The sequence below is a fragment of the Staurois parvus genome, unplaced genomic scaffold (genome assembly GCF_062004578.1).
Source record: "Staurois parvus isolate SC_StPar_1 unplaced genomic scaffold, SC_StPar_1.0 ptg000151l, whole genome shotgun sequence".
Taxonomy (NCBI): Eukaryota; Metazoa; Chordata; class Amphibia; order Anura; family Ranidae; genus Staurois; species Staurois parvus.
This window is the reverse complement of record NW_028317947.1, coordinates 6,044,209-6,068,604: the sequence shown is the minus strand read 5'-3', so window position 1 is coordinate 6,068,604 and position 24,396 is coordinate 6,044,209. Positions and strand designations below refer to the sequence as shown.

At 41.3% G+C, this 24,396-nt stretch overlaps 1 protein-coding gene across 2 annotated transcripts in view; it reads right to left on the bottom strand.

The window, feature by feature from the left end:
- Nucleotides 1–24,396, bottom strand: part of GRB7 (growth factor receptor bound protein 7) — a 218,482-nt gene that overhangs the window by 26,714 nt on the left and 167,372 nt on the right. For both annotated transcript variants that reach the window (XM_089674375.1, XM_089674376.1), the window contains 5 exons: nt 22,009–22,130; nt 18,341–18,418; nt 17,928–18,065; nt 4,378–4,488; nt 2,629–2,727 (listed from right to left, as the gene is read on the bottom strand). In XM_089674375.1, the coding sequence (XP_089530501.1) occupies nt 2,629–2,727; nt 4,378–4,488; nt 17,928–18,065; nt 18,341–18,418; nt 22,009–22,130 (548 nt within the window). The remainder of the gene's footprint in view (nt 1–2,628; nt 2,728–4,377; nt 4,489–17,927; nt 18,066–18,340; nt 18,419–22,008; nt 22,131–24,396) is intronic.

Below are 24,396 nucleotides of genomic sequence, written 5' to 3'. Positions count from 1 at the left end.
AATAAAAAGCATGTCTGTGCTGATTCTAAACTAATAAAAGGTTAAAGGTCATTGGCTGAAGTAGGTTATAGTTTGTCATTGCTGTTTTTGTTTTTTTTACCAAAAAAGCTGCCATGGTGCTTTTACTTGTGGGAGATGCCGCTTCAAACCTCCTGCTGTAGCTTCCACTCTCTGACTCGACTACATATTAATTCCAGAGCAGAGAAGCTAAAGATGGCCATAAACAGATTGACTTTTGTCCGGTTCCTGATGCACCAGCTGAAATTTGCTTTCTGGTTGGCCATGTTGGAACCCTCCTGCCAGACATCCTTTGACTGAAAAAATGTGCCTGGCACACATTTTTGCAGCCAAACAGTGTCTGCCTTGTTCCATTTGAAAAATATTTGCATCAAATCACATTTAGTCACTTTTGGATGTTAAACACAAAGATTTTCAGCTCCAAGCCTCTTACAACGATGAAGCCCTACTGGATGAAAAGCATCGAAGAAAGGGATTTGTCTATCTGCACTGTTTAACATATATGGAGGAATCTGTTACATTTCTTTTGTTCAGCCTGCAGGCTGGCCATGTATGGCCAGCTTTAGTTCACACTAACTGTATAGTGTACTAATGCCAGGGCAGCACAGCTAAGTTTTAATTCTCTGACTCCAAGGTTGTAAACGAATTCCAGAACAAAGAAACTAAACTCCTATTATTTGACTTCTGGGCTGTATAGTAATTCCAGAGCAGTGAAGCTAAGCCACCACTCGCTGACTCCTGGGCTGTATAATATTACCAGGGCAGTGAAGATATGCTATCATTCTCTGATTCCCAGGCTATATAATACCAGGGAAGTATAGCTAAATAAGTTCAATTTCATGGTGTCATTACTGCCGTAGAACTACTATACTGCACAATGGCACAAGTAGAGTGGAGCCAGCAGTGGAGGTTGCATCTCCCTAAAGTAAAGCAGACAATTTTTTTTATTTAAGAACATTAGTTCGATTTTCCAGTCATTGGTGGGGTCAAATCAACATTAGTTTTCAACAGCAAAATTGAAGAGAAATTTTTTCTGTAACAAATAAATTTCTAACGGTGCATGTGGTTTTTGTTTGGGAAAGTCCATTCGTTCCAAAATCTAATGTTAATAGCTAACACAATTTTGAAATGCGTTCAGAGTACAGGTAGACACGTGCACGCTGGAAATTTTAGTTTTAGGTGTATTCTTTCATAGAAGAATTTTGTTTTTCATATTTGTTATGATGAACCAATTCATTTTTGGAATTTGTTTTGTTATATTCGGCATTCGTTTCGCATATTTGTTGGTCCGTGTGGATTCCCAAAATGTTGCATTTTTTTCCAGAAGATTGCTTTATATTAGTTTTCAAATTTAAAATTTTGAGTGGATTCCTTATTTATATATAAAAAATTTGGAAGGATTAATTATTTTTGTAATAAATAATGCAAATTTCGGTGACCCCTAATTTTTCAAACCTAAGAATTGCATTGGAGTTTGGAATTTAACTGACTGACTGTGACAATTACAAGTTAAATTTAAATCACAAATTTACTCGAATCCGAATCATCAAACAAATTTGGAAATTGAATTAATTTCCCCATGTGATCATGTGATGTCATCCAAATGAAACAAATGCATTCATTATTTCATTATAACTTTTTCAGACTCATTTACATTTGTTACTATGTCCATTCAGAGACTCATATACATCCGAATCTCCTAAAATCTTTTTTTCGGACGAAAATCAATTAGTTATGAAATGAATCGCACATGTCTAGTTGAAACGACATTCATCTAGTCATCGATTGTACTGCAAATTTTTGTATGAACGTTCGTTTGAAAATCTACTAGTGTATGGCCAATTTAAGGTTCGATTCACACTCCTGCGATCTGAAAGTCAAGCTAATTCCTGGCGAGTTGATGTGACTTGATTTCGACTTTGAAGAGACTTTCATGTGATGCGACTTTGCCTGGGTAATTTTCCTGTAAAGTCTGCACTGAATATCATCAAATTAGATGAGGACCAGACTTGGATGCAACTTCCATTCAAGTCTATGGGCAGAAGTTGTATACAATTCGCCTTAAAATAGTGCAGGAACCTTTTCTGAAGTTGCAGCGACTTCAGTAGTGTCAGTTAGAATGGTTCTCATAGAGAAGTCACAGCAGTGTGAAACGAGCCTAAGACATATTTCTTTAAAAAGGATCTTGCTTTAGACACACATAGATCTTTGCAGCTAGGGCTGAAGTGGAGATATATTGATGATATAATATGACCAGACAGGTCTGAACAGGAAACAGATTACAGAGATCCCAAAGATCAGGCCAGCAAATATGGGCCAACTTGTCAGGCTGGCATAGAGATCTACAGATTGCAGTCAACAACAAAAGTGGGTAGGGTTAGACTCTTTACAAAAGAACATAACACGGGTAATGTTTCTAATCTACTAGTTGAAAAAGCTAAGGGGCATTGCAGGTTACAGTATTAGGCTTATATTGAATCAAGAACTTTAAATGCAGTCTAAAAAGTATATAATATGCAAATATTATAAGCCTGCAACCTATCATTGGCTGATATAATTAGTAATTTACAGAAGAGGGCACAGTTTAAATGTTGCTTCATTCCAGCTTACCTTAAACAGTCGAATGGCAGTAAGCCAACAGGTGCGAGATTGTTCATCCTCGCTGCACAAAATTTTCAGCCCTTTAGTGCCACTCCGCATCTTGTAGGGCTGGAAGAGAAGCAATAAAATGTATTAGTCATAAAAGAACAAATGGTTTATGGAGGCCTAGTTAAAGGAGTTGTTTATAAGGGGTTTATTTGGTATACAATGGTGCAGTGAGGAGTAACGTTTGCCTAGCAATAAAGATCATTTAGACAGAGGAGTACAGGGCTCAGAAGGCAATGAAGGTAGAACGGCAACTGCATTAGGGGTTTATAAAATTGCCACTATTTTTTAACTCATACAGAGGTGTAACTAGCATCACAATATTCCAACAGAGTGATTTAGCCGCATTCAGCTGTAGCAGCGACAAAGCTCATGGGGCCCTTAGAAAGCTTTGTGTCCCTTCTGCTGTAGGGGCATGGGAGTTGCCAGTGTATTCCTTGATTAGAGTAGAACGTGTTGTCATAATTAGCTTTGAGTGTAGGATGAGGGACCCCTTGCAGGGAGTGCAATCTGTTGGAGGCCCCCGGAGTAGCATCAGGGTGTGATCCTGAGAAGTGACAGCTCTTCCCAAGCCAGTGTGAGGCATCTTGGGAAAAATGGCTCAGATTTAAATAATGTTGGCAAGAGCCTGTCTGGGATCATCATAGGGAGAGTCTGAAGAATAAAGTAATATGTAAGGGAAGTAAAGTTTCAGAACTATTGGGACTGTTCGAAACACTTTTGCACTGGATGGTGAACTCTGGCAAACCCCCCTTTCCCCCCAAAGGTATAACTCAGCTCACCTCTCACGTATACTATGCATCTTTAGAAATGTGCCCTCATTGTTGAGATGACTACAAAAAATTATTGAATCCAATCAGTAAACAGTTAAAAGGCTTTTGTTGTTTGGATTATTCCTTCTCCTAACCTCAAGATGCATACATTCTCTGAAAATGGACAGTGCTGGCTGAGGCTGCTATTGGAGTCCACTGCCATAAGTTCTAAAAGCTGGGATGGAACAGACACCTTAGGGCGTGCTGGTTAGACCAGGCTGGAAGCTTCTCTGGGTGAGCTTGAGTATTGGCAGGTTCCAAGGGTACCCTCGGAAGAGTCTCATATCCGTAGTACCCTGGCAGGTCTACAGAACCATCCTTTGCCCGGGCAGCAATTGGTTAAAGAGTCCGCATACTCCCAACACCATATGGTTAGCTGTAAACATGGAGGACATGCAACCCAGTAGATGGTTTGTATTATTTTACACTGCCTTCTGTATTTACTTGTTTCCTCACATCCCTTTCAGTTGTCTTAATATTTCAGGTTCCTACTTTCCACTAAGAGTATGAAGTGCTGTCTTGGAGAATTGGTCTCATTTCAAGTCTAATCTCCTAATGTCCCAATCAATTTTGCAGTCTTGACCAAAAGAACAAGTCACTCTCCACTGAATCTGGTACCATTTTTTTCCTATTTGAATGCCCCCAGGTTTTATATGCCAAGATATTATAATTGGGTGAATAGAGACCAGAGGACTTCACCAAGAGAACACCTAGGCCAGTCAATATCAGAACCAGATGGCGTACAGCAGCCAGAGAGCAGAGGTTGATCAGTAGCCAGTCATTTCACTTTACTTCATAATCAAGCATTCATAAACAAGCAGAAGATAAAGAGTGATGTCTAAGAAGAGCAAATACACTCTAAAAAGAGAAAAGCTTTGTGGATGTTTTACAATGAACATACCTTTAAGCAGAACCCAAACTCAGTAGGCGCGCTGTAGAGCTTCTTGCCTTGTGTCAGGCAGTAGGCATTGGATTCATTCACATCAGCAAAATACTGTAAGTGCCGAGGATCCTGAAGAGTAACAAGGTGTTGTCAATATATCCATTACTTAAAATATTTCTACAAAGCACGATACACATTAAACATGTCATTTAACAACTATTTTTAGTGAATAAAAATAGATACGTTAGGCCCCAGTTATAAAGCAGTGGAATGGCCATATCATCAGAACAAAAACAAAACGTTGGTTAGTACAGCGGTGTGAATGTATTCCAACTTTCTTTGGGACTTCAAAAGTGAGCGCAGTGCTATTCAAATGAGCGGAATAAAAGAAGCCAGGAGACGACCTTTCAAAATTATGTAACCGGTCTTTCCTTCCAGTCACAGAATTCTAAGTGGAACTCCACAAGTTCCACGTCATGGCTTGCATTTTATGAATGGAAAGTAAAATGGGAGCCACAGTGGCATAACATTTCCATTTCCAGGGAAGAGTGGATAGCAGTTTATGCTTTTAGTTTCAAATAGTCCCCTTACTGTTCATGTGGTCTACCATGACTCCTACAGCCCTACAGATGAAAGAAGTATACAGTTTAAAAAATAGGAGTTCCTGGTCCTCCCTCAGCATATATAAAAACTCTAAAAACTGAAGTGGGCTCAGACACAGCGTGGCTCCCCTGACTTACCCAATCATCTTAAAGTGGTTCTAAAGGCAGGAGTTTTCTTACCTTAATGAATTCTATGCATTAGTAAAAAAAACCTTCTGCAAGTAGCTCCCCCTAAATATTTACCTGAGCCCGATGCAGTGATGTGCACAAGAGCTCAGGCTCCCTTGGTTCTCTCTCTGCTCATTGGCTCAAACACAGCAGCTGGAGCCATAGGCTCCTTTTGCTGTCAATCACCGCCAATGAGGAGGAAGCGGATGGCACACACAGCCGGCTTAGGAGTAAGCATACACGAGTGTCACCAGAGCAAGCAGTTTGCTATGGGGGCACTTGGCAGGGGGGAGGAGCCAGGTGCACTGGCAATGGAGAGAGCGGAGGGCGGGGCAGAGCCACACTCTGTGTGTCTTATGGACACACAGTGCTCAGGAGTAATGAATGTCCCCAGAGCAAGCAGTTTGCAGGGGGGAGGAGCCAGGTGCACTGGCAATGGATCCAAGAAGAGGAGAATCAGGGCTGTCCTGTGCTAAACCATTACACAGAGCAGGTACATATACCATGTTTGTTATTTTAAAAAAAAAAGTGAGCCTTTTGAATTACTTTAAACCAGGCTAGGCACAGACAACAAATTGTTCTACGTTTAGAAAATGTAAATACCAGCAGTCTTCAACATTTTTTTTTTTTAGACTAGAGTCTGGCAGCCTCTAGTAAAACTACAGTAAAATAGATTGTCTTCTCATTTATCCCCATACAAAATGTGTCTTCCTGCCATCTCCCTTTACTGGTGACTGGCAACAAAGAGAAACATAGAAGAGTGACGACAGATAAGTAGTCCATAGAGTCTACCCTTTTTTTTAGACTTTTTTTGTCCAAGTAGACCTATGTTTATCCCAAGCATGTTTAACCACTGGCCATTGAAGATAAATGGTCGGTCAGGAGCTCTGCAACCCTGAGTGGACGTTTAGGAACATTGCCAGGTGTGTGCACAATGCCTGTTATTCTGGTGTCATTAGGCATGCAAAAGGTACAGAGCAAATCAGATTGCCCCTGTGCCTTGAGATTGTCGTGGTGGTCAATCTGTCTTATCATTATCATTGTGTAAGTGAGGTCACTCGAATTGGACATAGTATTGTTGATATTTAGACCTAACTATTAATCTATATAATATGAGGGGTGTTCAAGTCAAACTGGGACTTTTAAGTTTATATAAAGAACACATTTCTAGGAGTGGAAACTGCATTTTTTGACATGCTCCCCTGCTACATTTATACACTTATCTCCATGTTTAAAGAATGCCTGGAGAGCTTCGGCATAGAAGGATTTGTCAATACGCCTGAACCACCCTAGGACAGCCGGCTTCACTTCGTCATCATTGTGTTCAACTTTCCTGCAGAAAGATTGGTCTCTTGTACAATTTCACAACAGGTTATGCATCCATTATCCAGGATCAGGCATTCCACGTGCTGTATGTTCACAGGAATGACTGCTGTGGGCTGGGAACCACCACGGCCGAGATCGTCACTGACGGACATACGGCCATCTTTGAAATGTTTACACCATTCAAATGTCTTACTGCGGTTGAGCATCTCATTGCCGTATCATGTTTGAAGTCTTCTGTAGATATCCATGGGTTTTACGCCTTCGCTCACAAGAAACTTCATCATCACATGCTGTACCATGCACTCACTAACGTTGTTGTCTGCCATCTTGGTTAAGGATCCCTGGACTGGCTGGTGACATGTGTGCCGCCTATCAGTAATAGAGCACACTTGCCACTTACTATGGCGTGTAGTATTGCCACACCAAGTCCTGGTATCACTTGAACACCTTTTGTAGAAACAAGACCTCCATCCACCTGGTGATACCTCCAGTGATTCACCCAAGAATTCTATTTTATTTTATATTCATCAGAAATGAGCACCCTCACATTTTTTCTCCTGTAGCTCAGGGCTGAGAGAATTATTTTTCCGTAAGTGCATTGCAAAAATTGAGCTACTGTTTCCAGTTCTTTGGCCAGTTTTCCAGAAATGCTAAATCATATACCATGTTACAAACACCTCCATGATTACTTTTCTTTGTGTCATTGGCAAAAAGGCATACCTTAACTTCACCCCCACCTCCCCAAACCTTAATTTATGACACTTACAAGCAGATTAAATAGAACGCGACATATTACAGAGCCTTGTGATACACCGTTAGTGACTGGTCTCTGTTCTGAGTTAACCCCAATTTACAACCACACTCTGATATCTATGTTTTAGCCAACTGCGTGTCCACCGAACTGAAGTCCTAGCGTGTAGCTTTATAGCATCAACTTGCTGCTTCCAAGATGGAGGTCCCTTGTCTGAAGATCCCATTTATCTACATAATAGGTACCCCTTGCAAATGACTTTTACTGAACCGGGGTGCAGACACAAACAAGAATAAAGGATACATACTGAAAGTACACTTAGGGGACCAATTTTTAGTGCTTTGCTTGCTGCAAAGACTATGAACAAGAAAAACTATTAATTTCAATGAATTAAGAAAAAAAAAATCAGGAATATTAGGGTTTGGTCTCATGATCCATCAACATCATGGGATTGGGCTGTCCATCAGTCACATAGTTTACTCAGCAGTTGACAGCTCCATATGGCATTACAGTCTACATACTATAGTGTCCACCGAAAAGCAGCATCTGTTCTCCTCTATAAACAGGCCCCCCAAACTCTTTAAAGGCCCATATGCTTCTTCTGCCCATCAGTATGGTGGTGAGTACTGGCATGTAGCGGTAACCAGATGTCTCCATTCCTGTTGTTCTTGAGTAGAGCTCTGTAGAGCCAGCCTTAAAGATGAACTTCACAAAGCTTTATAATAATTGTACTCATCTCAGTGCCCACACCTGCAGCGTAAAGCACCAATTCTAAAGTGCTTCTCACATGGGAGGATGTAATTGCTGAAACTACTCATTTTGTTTCGGATGTATTAGTTCATTGAAGAATTTTGTTTTGTCATTTTTGTTATGTTGACCCTTTTTGTTTTCGAAATTCATTTTGTATCTTCGGCATTCATTTTGTATATTTGTTGGTCCAGGTGGATTCGAAAAATGTTTTCCGAAAGATTGCTTTATATTCGATATTTTTATTTTATTTATGTATTACAGTTACTTATATAGCGCCATCAATTTATGCAGTGCTTTAAATATATTGTACTTTCACATCAGTCCCTAACCCTCAAGGAACCTACAATCTAAGGTCCCTAAGTCACATTCATACATTCTATCACATAAAATTCTAAGAAAATACATTTACGTTTTTGGTTGTAACATGGCAAAATGTGGAAAATTTTAAGAGGTATGAATACTTTGTCAAGGAATTGTATACTTTTTGAAGGCACTGTACATAAATATAGTAAGGGCAATTTAGAGAGGAGCCAATTAACCTACCAGCATGTCTTTGGAGTGTGGGAGGAAACTGGAGTACCTGGAGGAAACCTATGCAAGCACGGGGAGAACATGAAAACTCCAGGCAGGTGCTGTGGTTGGGATTCAAACCAACAACCCTAGTGCTGCTAGGTGAAAGTGCTAACCACTTAACCACTGTGCTGCCCCATATATTATTAAATCAGAGGATTTAATATTTTCAGGTGCTAGACCAACTCACTAAAAGAAATTGCATAAGGTGATTGGACAATATCGACAGACGTCATGTGCATCCAAATTAATGAATGGAACAAAATTCTGATCCATTTATTATTCGAATCATTAAACAAATTTGAAAATTAATTTTCAAATTCATTTCCCCTATGGGCCCCGAAACTACTATGGCATCATGTGACGTTATCTGAAACAAATGTATTTGTTAATTTTGTTTTAAATTTTTTTGAGATTCATTGACATTCGTTACGATGTCCATACAGCGATTCATATACATCCGAATCTCCAAAAATGAAATTTTTATCTGAAAAACAAATTGAGACAAAATGCACATGTCTAACTACTTCAGCAACAGTACTTGAAAGCCGCAGATCAGATGCATGGAGGTAAAATAATTACCACTAGGGATGCACCGAAATTTCATTGGCTGAAATGTTTCGGCCGAAAACACCCCATTTTGGCCGTCGGCCGATATGAAAACAAGCATCGATACAGGTGCCGAAGAAACCCCGCCCCTTGTCGCCACCACTTGCCGCTGTCCACCCGCCACTGCCGCCACTGACTGCTGCTTGGTAGTTCTCAGCCTTACCTGAGAAAACAATCCCAGCGCTGGGCATAGAGATTAGTGAAGGAAAGATGGCCTCCACTCATCTCTATGCCCTTGGAGGACCAAAGCGATGTCACTTCCGGTTCCGGACATTTTTTTTAAAGCACTAGATCAATGCTCTTTTTTGATCCAATGCTTTACATTGCAGAGGAGTCCTATTGACCCCATATCTCTCCATAAAGAGGACCTGTCACTAATTATTTCTATCACAAGGGATTCATGCATTTCTTGTGATAAGAATAAAAGTGATTAAACTTTTTTTTAAATTGACAGTGCAAAAAAAACAAACCAAAACATTAAATATTTTTTTTTTAAAGTTTAAAGTGCCCCCGTCCCCATGTAGTGGTGAACGCATACATAGGCTATGCCCACATATGTAAACGGTGTTCAAACCACGCACACGAGGTATCACCATGAACGTCAGAGCAAGAGCAATAATTCTCGCACTAGAACTCCTCTGTAACTTTACACTGCTAACCTGTAGAAATTTGTAAAGCATCACCCATGGAGATTTATAAGTACTGCAGTTTCACACCATTCCACGAGTGTGCGCAATTTTAAAGCGTAACATGTTGGGTATCTATTTACTCGCCGTAACATCCTCTTTCATATTTTGCAGAAAATCTGGGGTATATATTGTTTTTGTTTTTTTAAATCAAAGTGTATTTTTTTCCAAAAAATATATATTCATTTTTAAAAACTGCGCATTTCGGTTTTAGTTTTCGGCCAAGTGCATTTTGAATTTTCCTTTTCGGTTTCGGCACTAGAATTCTAATTTCGGTGCACCACTAATTACCACCCTTCACCAATCTACATTTTTGTAGAGTTTCTCTTTAATTCCCATCTAGAACACGGAAGCATAAGATAAACAAGTTCCACCCTATTTGTAGCCAGTCCTATTCTTAAACAGTATAAAGTTATAAGGAAGCCATTGTTAATAATTACTGTAATAGAGTTCACACAACGGTGCGAGTACAACAAATTAGTCACTGGAAATCAATGGAAAATAATAATTACAAGAAAATCAACAGTAAATATGACCCATGGTACCAAGTCCTAGTAACCTCCTGCTGGGTCCCACGGCCCTCTGTCCACATAATGGCAGGACACAAATTGGAACTTATTATGAAAACTATGCTATCAATTAGGTACAGTCTATCATGTTCTGAAAAAATTAAACAAGAAATCTAAAATATGATTAAGGGCAGTAAGCTTTTTTTTAATGGAGTGAAGAGGCTGACCTCATTAGAGCTGCCTTTTCCTGGGGGACCTCTTTTTAAATTGAACCTCCCTTTCTTACTTTCCACTTTTTATTTACAAATTTTTTAGGTTATAAATAAAAAATATACTATTACAGTGTATGTATGCCCTAATGATGAACTTCTATTATTTGCTACCTTTGTGCCTATTAACTATATCACTGGAAACTTTTTGTTAGATCTGTTTATCCTTCCAGCAATCATGTTAACCCGAGACTTGACAATGTGTGTGAAGATGGACACCGCTCAAACCTGGGGCGGACTGACAACTCATGGGGCCCCCGGGCAATAGGGGATCATGGGACCCCTGTGTCCTTGCCCAAACGCAAAAAAGCCTATGACAAAGGTACCAGGGGCATCTCATGGGGCCCCCTACTGACCCCGGGCCTTCGGGCAGTGCCCGGGTTTCCAAATGGTCAGTCCGCCCCTGGCTCAAACTGATCCCCAGGAGTCAGAGAGGAACAGTGTGTAGTGAATGGCCTCAGCCATCATTCTAGCCATGCCCACTGACGCGATTCTCCCAGCCCATAGTGGACTTGCATTATACTTCTCCTGCCACCTCTAAATTATTGTATTGTTTATTTCAAAACTCTAGTTTAAAATAAAAAATGGTTGTTCAAAAAGCAATATTTAGTTTAAAGGACAACTGTATGGTAATCCTTATTAGACTTTAATAGAATTAGACTGATGGAATGCCTATCCACTTCCGATGTGCTTTCCATGGGAACCAGTGTAACACTTACTCTGTACCCTTTTTCGGTTCAGTGACTTAGAAAGTAGTTAAGCTGGTGAATCAGCATGAAAGACAGGAAACCATTATATTCAGAACTTCAATTCATTAATTCCAACTTCTATACTCCCTTACGCTATATAGCAATTGTGATAAGACAGCTGTAAATTAAAAAAAAAAAATCTTGATTTTTATAGATATAGTATGTATCTATAGCGGGGGTCAGAAAGCTGCCGTTAGCGATCTACCCATCGAGCCAATGGGTAGATTTCAAATACAGCCCTGCATTGCTGGATCCTGAATTTAGTCAAATTTAAAAAATAAAATGGCACAAGGGATTGTACTTATTGTCAATGAAATGTATCTCTTGTGCTAATGGCTGCCACTTTAGTTGAAATCCAATGTCCTTTGAAAGTTCACCCCTAACCCCAAAGCGGTAAGGAAACATGATCTACAAATGGAGGAAGCAGACATTTCATTCATCTGCCAGTCCTCCATTTATAGATCATTTTTAATTCAGAGAAGCTATAATATGGCTTCTGTGAATGGAGGAGGGGGGGTAGAAAGGGTGGGCATAGTTAGCACTCTTGATCATTGCCTTTCACATGTCCCTCAGCTCTATTCAAGGGACTTCAGATTTCAACTAAAGCAGCAGCCATCAGCACAAGGGTCACATTAAATTGATTGTAAGAACTGTCCCTTAGGCTAAATTTAAAATAAAAAAAAAAGTTTGACTAAATTTAGGCCTAGGTGCCCCTCTTCCATCCAAGACCATTGGGTGGCATGGACTTTACAATAAATGGCTTAGGTGACATGTATATGGAATCTAGGTCAATTTTATGACGATGGTCAATTATGTGACAATGATTCTATGTGTAATAAAAGCCTCATATTTGTTTGTGTTTTTCCGTAGTAGATTACGCTATCCATGAATATCACAATGCCACCAGGTTCAGGAAGAAAGAGGCATATATGGCCTTATCACACCCATCTAACATTACAGCCATCACCTCTGACACAGTAGTGTCGCCATTTTACTGTTGTAAATAATTCACCATAGAGAGTGGTGTGCCAGAAACTGCCTAATCCTCATAAAGGGATATGAATCCAAACAAACATCTTTTGCTTTAGGCATCTAACCCCATTTTATCATTGTATGTCATATCATACAGTTGTGCTCAAAAGTTTGCATACCCGGCCAGAAATTGTGACATTTTGGCATCGATATTGAAAATATGACTGATCATGCCAAAATCACCCAAATAGCCCTGATAAAAATTACCATCCCCTGGAAAGTTTGGCCTTGGTACAGACCAGGGGTGGGCAAACTTTTTGACTTGAGGGCCGCAATGGGTTTATATATTGGACCCGGGGGCCGGACCAAGAGTAGATGAATGATGTGTATGTGTCATCCATAGTAAGTATAGTAATATTCCCCCATAGTAAGCATAGTAATTAATCCCCCATATAGTAATTCATCCCCCATATAGTAATTCATCCCCCATATAGTAATTCATCCCCCATAGTAATTCATCCCCCATATAGTAATTCATCCCCCATATAGTAATTCATCCCCCATAGTAATTCATCCCCCATATAGTAATTCATCCCCCATAGTAATTCATCCCCCATAGTAATTCATCCCCCATATTAATTCATCCCCCATATAGTAATTCATCCCCCATAGTAATTCATCCCCCATATAGTAATTCATCCCCCCTATAGTAATTCATCCCCCATATAGTAATTCATCCCCCATATAGTAATTCATCCCCCATAGTAATTCATCCCCCATATAGTAATTCATCCCCCATAGTAATTCATCCCCCATATAGTAATTCATCCCCCATATAGTAATTCATCCCCCATAGTAATTCATCCCCCATAGTAATTCATCCCCCATATAGTAATTCATCCCCCATAGTAATTCATCCCCCATATAGTAATTCATCCCCCATAGTAATTCATCCCCCATATAGTAATTCATCCCCCATATAGTAATTCATCCCCCATATAGTAATTCATCCCCCATAGTAATTCATCCCCCATATAGTAATTAATCCCCCATATAGTAATTAATCCCCCATATAGTAATTCATCCCCCATAGTAATTCATCCCCCCTATAGTAATTCATCCCCCCTATAGTAATTCATCCCCCATATAGTAATTCATCCCCCATATAGTAATTCATCCCCCATAGTAATTTATCCCCCATATAGTAATTCATCCCCCATATAGTAATTCATCCCCCCTATAGTAATTCATCCCCCATAGTAATTCATCCCCCATATAGTAATTCATCCCCCATATAGTAATTCATCCCCCCTATAGTAATTCATTCCCCATATTAATTCATCCCCCATATTAAGTCCCCAAGTCCCCCCTGTGTCAATTCACTTACCTTTGCTCCACGCGTTCCTCTCGCCGTGTTCCCGCGCCGTTCCGGTGTAGCATGAAAATCTGTCTCCTATGAGGATCTGTCCCCCTTGACGTATCTGCGCATGTGCCAGTTTCAGGCATTAGCAGCCGATCGGCGATCTCCGGCACATGCGCAGATACGTCGAGGGGAACAGATCCTCATAGGAGACAGATTTTCATGCTACACCGGTCTTCAGGGCGGACTGTGAGAGGAGCCTAGCGGGAGCCTAGCTCCGCGGGCCGGATTAAAAGGTCCGCCGGGCCGTATACGGCCCGCGGGCCGTAGTTTGCCCATTGCTGGTACAGACACACAAATGACACATGCAGGTTTAAATGGCAATTAAAGGTTCATTTCCCACATCTATGGCTTTTTAAATTGCAATTAGTGTCTGCGTAACAAGGTAATTTATAAAACTTTATAAAATGGAAAAGGATATGAAAAGATATCCAAAGCATTGAATATGCCAGTCAGTACTGGGGAAGAAAAGCAGTAAAAACAGGGCGCACTCTCTTCGTGCATTACCGTGGTGAAACACAAATGTATTTAAAAGCATATAAATGCTTTTAAATACATTATAAAGGGGTATATATACACGTGGTTTTGTGTACCCAAGCTGCCTTGTACCAGTATTTCTGCTATAGGGCAGCGCGGAACTGGTTAATAAAGTTGTCATCAGAACAAGTGTACCCCTTGGATAATTTCCCCTTCATTCTTATTGGAGTGACCACAGTTGTGTCAGGGAACATCTTGAGATGCCTGGTTGATACTTGGCCTAATATAGTGTCAACTAAATGGTTCAGTCAAATAGATGTTTATGGTATCTGTTAAAAAATTAAAGTGAATGTAAAGTCAAAACTTTTTTCTTTCAGTTTTGGATACAGACAGGGATCACATCCTGTCTGAAGGGATGAATGAAAAATGCCATCAGAACTGATGTATCCACTGAAAGATTTCCCCTCTATTCCTGTTCCCATGACAACTTTAATGTTGAATTTCCCATTACTTTCTGTATTGGTGGGAATGGTTATGGGAACCAATGGTGATTGTGTTCCTGCTGAGTGATGGTAAGTTCACCAACAGCAATAAAAACCGGACAATGGTTCCAATCTTTCCAACTTCTATCAAAACTAAAAGACTACCACACAGCTTTCATAGGTAGTTCCTCAGTAGGAGGAGAAGAAGGAGATAAAAGATCCTTCTCCAGACAAGAACTTTAGAACAGTGCCCTCCAGCAAAATCCATTTAGTAATCTTCTTCAGGCCCTCAGCCGAGCACCTGTCGAAGCCCAGATTGTTCAGCACAGTCTACATGTCTCGCAGGGCAGCAGCCCTAGGAAAATATAAACCCTACTAGCAGAGGAAGAAAACTGACCAGGCCTCCCAAACATTTATCACCTCCTCAGCCACCTTCTGGACACCCCTCTTCCAGGGATTGGCTGAGGCATGATAAATATTCATCACTTAATGTTTGACCCTCCTTGCCTTGTATTCTGGAAGCTTGCCCCATAAGCAAGTAGGAGAAATTGAACACCCAGCTTAGAAAGCCCAGACCAGGCAGAAACAAGAGATCTCTGCTCCGCTGACTACAGTGAGGCCAAAAACTAAATTTAGACTAACAACCTAAGTAGAGGAGGGTGCTACAAGTGGATCATGGGTGCAGGGCTAGGCTCCTGCAGACTCTTCCTCCAGCCCTCTACCTGTACAAAGGAGTGGGCGTTCAGCTACAGAACTGAAGAAAGTGTCAAGTGTCAAAGTGTCAAGTGATCTTTGCACTTGTGTTCCATTGAGAACTACAAGTCCTTCTTCCGTGGTGACAGACGGGACTTGTAGTTCATTCATAGATCTCTCTGAATGGATGATGCAACTGTGCAGGCAGGGCCCCGCATAGTTGTGCCGATATCAAAAGTGACAGTGGCTGCAGGGGAGAAGGTCAAAGGTACATCGCAAGTGAATAAAAAGTAAAATTATAAAAAACAAAAGAATGGCAAGCAAGCATTTAAATCAAACTAATTTGATAACAGGATCTATTTAACCACTTCCCGTCTGGCCCAAGTATATAACCGGCCGGATGGGAGCAGTGCAGGAGCGGGTTGCCATTTATAAACGGCGCCCGCATTTTAAGCCTGTGCGCGCTTCCTGGGAGCGCACGACACTGCGATCCAGTGCCCGCTGTGAGGTCCTGATCATGTGATCACTGATTGGCCAATCAGTGATCACATGAATAGCAGTAAGCAAGATGTCACTTCTGACATCATTGCTTACTACTAGTGAAATCTGTGAATGATCACAGAGATCACATGGTACAAGGCTATTCACAACAGCCTTGTACCATGTGACATTTCTCTCGCAGCCATTGAGAAATACTGTGTGAGCTGTGATTGGTCACAGCCAGGGGCGGACTGACAATTCATGGGGCCCCTGGGCAATAGGGGATCATGGAGCCCCTGTGTCCTTGCCCACACTCAAACCACACCCAAAAAAGCCTATGAAAGGTACCAGGGACATCTCATGGGGCCCCCTACTGACCCCGGGCAGTGCCTGAGTTCCCCAATGGTCAGTCCGCCTCTGGTCACAGCTCACACAGTATTTCTCAATGGCTGCAAGAATGCAGCCAGAGAGAAGGAGAAATGATTGCTTTTACAGCCTTTATAGGTGTAAAAACCAATCAGTGTAAAAAAAAAAAAATCTTCATCACCCCCCACAAGTAGTACAATGTCACTATGGTGACACTGTACTTCTAGGGTGACAGTATGTTAAAAAAAAACAAAAATAATAATACAAAAAAACAAAATAGAGATGTAAAAAAATTTTTTTTTTATTTACTAAAAAGATAGCTGAATACATTTTGGCCAAGATTTATGAAGAAAGATTACTTATTTGCAAAATTTTATAAGAAAAACACTTTTTTTAAAAACATTTTTGGACTTTTTCATTTATATATATAAAAAAAAAATCCCAGTGGTGAATGAATACCACCAAAATAAAGTTTTATCTGTCTCAAAAAATTTCATCTGGGTATTGCTTGCAAGACCGTGTTGCAAGACCGCGCAAATGTCATTCAAAGTGTGATAGAGCTGAAAGCTGAAAATTGGCCTGGACAGGAAGGTGGTAAAAGTGTCCGGACTTGAAGTGGTTAATCTTCCCTTTAATACATATTTGCCCTATGGGCATTGAGTCTGTCAAGGATCCGGGTATGACCAGAAATGTGTGGACTGACACAGGGACGTAACAGGCTTCAGGAATGATATAATAATACAATTTATTATTAGCTACCCAAATATACAACGCTCAGTAAATAAACCAACCTTCCACTAATCTTAGTATGTGCAGGAACACAGGCGCAGTCAGGGCTGGAGAGGTGGAAGGGTCAGGCCGGCCATATGGCTCTGTTAACGACCGTCTGGTGATACCCCTAGCAGTCCTCAGGACAGGATTCCCCAGGACGCGGAGTCTAAGTCCCATTCTGCTTATTCACCAGGGCCCCTGATGGTGGGGATGGACTTGGAGCAGACAGGAACCAGGTCGCGGCCCCTGAGTACACCTGCTCGTGGTAGAGGGATCCGCCAGAGGTATATGCAGGTAGGAAGCCTGATGTGAAGAGGCAGAAGGTGTGAGCAGGGATGGCTGGATCCGTGCAGGATGGATGGATCGTCTGGGTAGCGTAAGGCGTAGTCAGGCAGGCCAGGTCAGCAACGTGCGGGCAGCGAGGTACCGAAGGAGCAGGCAGAGAATAGTCAGGGTCACAAGCCGGGTTCAGTAACTCACGGACAGCACGGTACAGAGGATCAGGCAGAAGGATGGTCAGGCAAGCCAGGGGTTAAACAGGAGATGGTCAGCAGGGTCAGGAACAATGCAGAGTCGGCAACAAATCAGATAGGCAGAGGAACAGGAACACAGGCTACAAGGTACAGGGGCTCATGGGAAACATACATCAAGGCACTGATCACAGGCCTGGTCATTCCTTAAAAACACCTCCTGCAATCAGCCCCAGGTGTTGGCTGACTGCAGGAGTGAGCTTCTGGCTGCTGACAGCACCCGCTGGTCAGCCCTGGTACTGCAGCCCACACGGCAGGTGAGTCCCACCACCAGTGCTGAGTCCATTCCTGACAGAGTCTCTTGGAACCAAAAGCACCAACGTCTCTCGTCGCAAAAAGTAGTGATTCTCTTAGATTTTTATATATCCCTCTTGCATAATGTACCTACCTTTGAGGTCCCCTTGGTGGAGTAATAAAGCCCCGACCGGCGCAGGAAAAAGAAGAACCGTTTCCAGACTTTGCGCCCGCTCTCCTTCATATGTAAATAGCCTTGGATCTCTGGCCAACTGCCTGAGTTGAGGAAATTCTGCAAAAAGGAGGATAATGCTCAGATTTCAGCCCTGAAACACATGCTAATAAACAATCTTGGATTTGCGAAGATGCAGCCCAGACTTGTTTCAGATGTCCAGTCTCTGTAATTGAAACCTGACTAGCGGTTGGGTTCACCCTTCTCTGACCTGTACAGTCAGTGTACAGAATGTCCCAGACACTGTCAGGCTGTCAGCAAGAACCAAAGAGGCCAAATCTTCTGCCTAGGAACTTTTCCCAACTCCGGAGGCCAAGATCTAGTCCTTTACGCACCTGTATGAGCTCTGAGTGAGACAGTCCTTTGTGAGCTTCTAGGTTTCCTGCAATCATGTCTTCTGGGAATAATGCATACTGGGAAATAAAAATACCAAACTGTTAATGTATATATGTTCAGGGAAAAAAGAAAGTTATTTTCTAGGTGTTACATTTAGATTTTGGAATCTCTGCTAAGTTTATTTTTGTCTATGACACTAAATGGGGACATTTTCCTTCACTTCCTGTTCCTGTGACACCAGGACATTGATTTTAAAGGAATTGACAGCAATTAAAAAAGCATTTGCTAGTAGGCTCATACATTTATATGTACAGGTGTACCTTGGTTTACAAATTTTGCATTTATAAAACACAAACAATAGCAGAACAAGAAAAAGAAAAATAATAACGGGAACTCAAAACTAAAATCAAAAAGTAAGGATACAGAAAAGGGGATCAAAAAACAAACAACTTATTGCAGGACAGAAACCCCATACATATAACAAGAGAGAATCACAGAACAGAATAATAACATAACAGGTAAGCAGTCAGAAACATACAAACACACAGCCAAACCCATACAACAGTCACAAACAAACACCCGCACCATCAACTCCCTTACAAATCAGAGGAAATCATTAGCATGTAAAATTCAAACCATAGAACCCTGTGACAATGGTTGTGACAAGAGAGCATCTCCCCAAAAAGAGTCCGCTATATCAATATATACTTGAATTTTTTTTTTTACTAGTAATGACGGCAGTCAGCGACTTATAACGAGACCGCAGCGGGCATTCTGACACTGGGGGGGGGGGGCTGACTTGGTGTCACTGATATCCCCAGTGACACCAATACAGTGATCAGTGCTAATGAAAAGCACTGACACTGTACTAATGGCACTGGGCAGGAAGGGGTAATCACCTGGGGCGATCAAAGGGTTAACTGTTTGCTGTGTGTGTTTCACTGTGTGCTGTGTAAGTGCTTTGCACTGTAAGTACACTGCTTTGTATGGCTCTGCTATGCAGAGCCATACAAAGCAGTGTGCAGGAGCTGACAGGGGAGAGATCTATGTTGTTTATACACAGGTCTCTCCCCTGGCTGTAATACTCAGCGATCACCGGGTGGTGGCACGGGAGGGGTGCATGCATGCGCCCCCCACCCGTAACTGCAAAAATCAAATTTTTATGCTCTAGGGAGGTGCGGAAGCGGTTAATAAATTAAAAAAGGGAAATAATCTGAAAAAAAGAAAACGAATGCAGCCAACACATCTAAGGACTGGTAAGCTGAATTACATTTTTGTTCTTGGGGTTCAGATACAAAGGGAATGCTTTGTGATATTTATATGGCTTATACTATATAATATACAGATCAAATATGTAAAACGGAACCTCATTCTCTCAATCAACTATTTTGACCCTTATGCTGCTAGCAGTAGTAGATAGATAGGAAGGTATATCATATTTACTGGTTTGTTTTTTTTTACTTTTCTTCAGTTGCTTCCTGGTTTCCAGGCCTAGGCTAATGATGTCATATATCCCAGGAGTCTTCAGGAAGAGAGGAGGAGTTTTCTCAACTAAGCACACCCACCTGCCTGCATGCCTGAGCTAAGGGTAGATGGATGTCAGGAAGCAAATTCTACATTAATCATCTGCCCTTACTCAAGGTGGCCATGGCTAGAACTGATTTCTCAGCAAAATAAAGCTTGTATGGATAGGTGAGTTTGCTTTCAATATTAAAAATGAATTAAAGAGTGTTTTTGGTGTACAGATGCAGTATAATTCTGCTTTAACCTCTTCCCATCTGGCCCATTGCCAATAAACGGGCAGATGGGAGCGCTGCCGATGCGGGGGGTACATTTCTAAATGCCCCCCCTGCATCCATTGCCTGTGCATGCTCCCCGGGAGCACGCAGCACCACGATCTGTGAGCACTGTGTCTGCACAGTAGAACACTGATCGCTGTACGGGACCTCTGTGTGAGGTCCCAATTCATGTGATCCCTGATTGGCCAATCAGTGATCACATGAACAGTAGTAAACAAGATGTCACTTCCTGACATCATTGCTTACTACTTGTGAAATCTCTGAATGATCACAGAGGTCACATGGTACAAGGCTATTCACAACAGCCTTGTACCATGTGACAAGCTGTGACCAATCACAGCTCTCACAGTATTTCTCAATGGCTGCAGGAATGCAGCCAGAGAGAAATAAAAATGATTGCTTTTACAGCCTTTATGGGTGTAAAAGCAATCAGTGTAAAAAAGAAATTAAAAAAAAAATCTTCATCACCCCCCACAAATAGTACAGTGTCACTATGGTGACACTACTGCTAGGGTGACAGTATTATTATTATTATTATACAGTATTTATATAGCGCCAAAGGGTTTGCTCAGCGCTGTACAATAGCAAGGGGGACAGAACATGAGACAAGACAGTAACAGTACACTACACGAGGGGTTCGAGGGCCCTGCTCTTTCGAGCTTACAATCTAGGAGGGAGGGGAAGGTGGTACAGGAGGAAGTGGCTGTGGGGGTGGAGTGGTGGAAGAAGTGGAGGAGATCGGTTGTTAGGTGAGGGTGGGGTAGGCTTCCCTGAAGAGATGGGTTTTCAGGGTGCGCCTGAAGGTGAGGAGGGTAGGTGACAGTCTGACGGATTGGGGTAGGGAGTTCCAGAGGATGGGGGAAGTCCTGGAGAAGTCCTGCAGTCAGGCGTGGGATGAGGAGACCAGGGAGCTAGAGAGTAGGAGGTCCTGTGAGGAGCGAAGGGCACTGGTAGGGTGGTATTTGGGTTAGGTAGTTTGGGGCGGCGTTCTGAATGGCTTTGTAGGTCAGAGTTGGTAATTTGAATTTGATGCGCTGGGCAATCGGGAGCCAGTGAAGGGATTGGCAGAGGGGGGTGGCAGATGTGGAGTGGTTGGTGAGGTGAATGAGTTTAGCCGCTGAATTCAGGATAGACTGGAGTGGGGATAGCGTTTGTTTGGGTAGGCCAGTGAGAAGGGAGTTGCAGTAGTCTTTAGCTTTTATGAGCAGAAAAAGCTAAAAACAGCTTCTAGGAGCTTAAAAAACGCTAGTGATCATGGAGCCTCACTTAAAATAATTTTTTTGATTACTTTTATGTAACAATAAATAAACAAATAATAATATAAAAAAAATATATTTAATTATATAAACTAATTTAGGTTATTTTTTTTACCAAAAAGATATCTGAATACATTTTTGCCAAGATTTGTAAAGAAAGATTATTTATTTGCAAAATTGGATAACAAAAACACTGTTTTTCAAAATTTTTGGTCTTTTTCATTTATTTATCAAAAAAATGTAAATCCCAGTGGTGAATAAATACCACCCAAATAAAGTTTTATCTGTCTCAAAAAAATGCAAAACATTTCATATGGATACAGTGTTGCATGACCGCGCAATTGTCATTCTAAGTGTGAAAGCGCTGAAAATTGGCCTGGACTGGAAGGGAGTGAAAGTGTCCGGACTGGAAATGGTTAAGAAGATATGACCTATCTGGAACAATAGTTATCACATGTTGTAAAAACACAAGTTATTTGTTCTGCGTTAGTAATGCAGAGTAGTATGACCAGCGCATACCTGAACAACAACAGACAAGGAGTGACATATAATTATCTAAATATGACTGGTCCCAACCATCTATCTGTCTCTGTGTAGGCTCTTTGTACTCACTGGAGATCCCCGGAATAATTCATACTTGGTGAAATTCTTTCGAAAAATGAACTTGCTGTCTCCTCCTGCGGGCCACATGGCCTGAACCTCCACCACTGACTCGTGATCTTCAAGGCAGCGTTCTGCAAGAAAGGAGACAGTTTTCTCTAAGTCTACCAATGCTGGGTTTAAGTGCAAGGAACACAACACTCTACAGCAATCTCACATCCATGGTTGCATTTATTTATTGTTTTAGAGCAGTGGTTCTCAACCTTCCTAATGCCGTGGCCCTTTAATACAGTTCCTCATGTTGTGGTGACCCCCAACCATAAAATTATTTACCCAGTAATTATAATTCATGAGTGTCGTTTTACCTCCAATACTGCTGCTGTCAACACAGTAGCTGCTTTTAACAGAGTAGCTGCTTTCAACACAGCAGCTGCTTTCTACACAGTAGCTGCTGTTTACACATCGGAAATATGTGTTTTCTGATGGTCTTAGGGGACCCCTGTGAAAGGGTCGTTCGACCCCCAAAGGGGTCGCGACCCACAGGTTGAGAACCACTGTTTTAGAGCAATCTGTTGAACAACATTGGAAATCGAATAAAAGTATTGTTTATCAAAATCAGCCAAAAGCCATTTGTGATTCAACTCCACCTTAATCTGGCTGTTCAAAGCCACAAAGAGACCATGGGTAACAGTTTCCCGTAGACCATCTCATTTCATGCAAGTGTATTTTCAATCCAGTACATAGTACTACCTACCATAGGTCAGAGGTCTCCTCAAGATTCCAAGAATAAAGTTCTATCTCTCGCTAGACCAACTTGATAAGGTAAATTAAAGGTGATATTTTTAGATAAATTGAATTGTGAACGAGGCTCTGTTGGCCCACTGAAGCAGACGGGAAACCCCGAACCTCAATGTAGGACTGGTAGAGTGATGGAGAGCCATTCTCTTGTTTTAAATTTGTACAACTTTGTCTTCATTTGCTGAAGAAAGCTGTTTTGTTTTCTGGACTGTTTGAAAATTCAATAAGGACCAGGGGCGGACTGACCATTTGGAAACTCGGGCATTCGGGTCAGTAGGGGGCCCCATGAGATGCCCCTGGTACCTTTTTCATAGGCTTTTTTTAGTTTGGGCAAGGACACAGGGGCCCTATAATCCCCTATTGCCCGGGGGCCCCATGAGTTGTCAGTCCGCCCCTGATAAGGACTGTCACTTTTACAAGCAGATGGCTGTGATCCTGCACTTCCTTATCACAATACAATATATATATATATATATATATATATATATATATATATATATACACACACACACACACACACACACACACACACACACACACAGGCGTACCTCAGTTTACGAACGCCTCGGTGAAAGTAATTTTCGGTTTACGAATGAAAATCCATTGAAAATAATGCCTCTGTTTAAGAATTTTTTTTTCGAAATAAGAACGGATTAATTGGTTTTCAATCCATTTACGAATTAATTTTTAATCATGTCCCTGTACAGTATTTATGCCTATATGGTGCACTTTATAAACAGTTTTGAACAGATAAAAGACTTTTTTTTTAACTTTTTTCTGACCTCCAGAACAAATTAATTGGTTTTCAATGCATTCTTATGGGAAACTGCGCTTTGGTTTACGAATTTTTCGCAATACAAAAAGTCCTGCAGAATGCATTAAATTTGTAAACCGAGGTACACACACACACACACACACACACACACATATATATATATATACACAGGGGCGGATTCATGGGGCCCCCGGGCAATAGGGGATCATGGGGCCCCTGTGTCTTTGACAAACTCAAAAAAAGCCTATGAAAAAGGTACCAGGGGCATCTCATGGGGCCCCCTACTGACCCTGGGCCTTTGGGCAGTGCCCGAGTTTCCAAATGGTCAGTCCGCCCCTGTATATATATAAAGCTGATAAATATGAGAGGCATAAAAGGAGTACATTTTTGAGGAGGAGTAATTCAATCGCCTTCTATCTGACTGAGCATATAAATTAAGCAGTAATACGACAACATCTATGATATGGCCCCTGATGACGTCATTTATGAGCATAGTGTGCTGTCCTGCGCAATGCGGAAGGACCAAACAGTGTGGAGATGACTTTTTGTGCTTATATTCTCTAGCGGTTTAGTAAGTTTTATTATTGTTTTTTAATTAAAGTATTATTTATGATAGTGGAGTGCTTTTCTTTTTAGGGCTCATTCTCACAGGCAGAAAAAACTTTTTAGATACATATTTTCTACATGAATGAAAGATCCTATATAAAATATGCTGCTAAAGTACTCACGTTTATGTGAGTCCCTAAGTAAAATCTGCAAATCTATACGAGTAAAATATACAGCTATCTTCTACTTTTTTTTGGTTGCAACTAAACGCAGCACACATT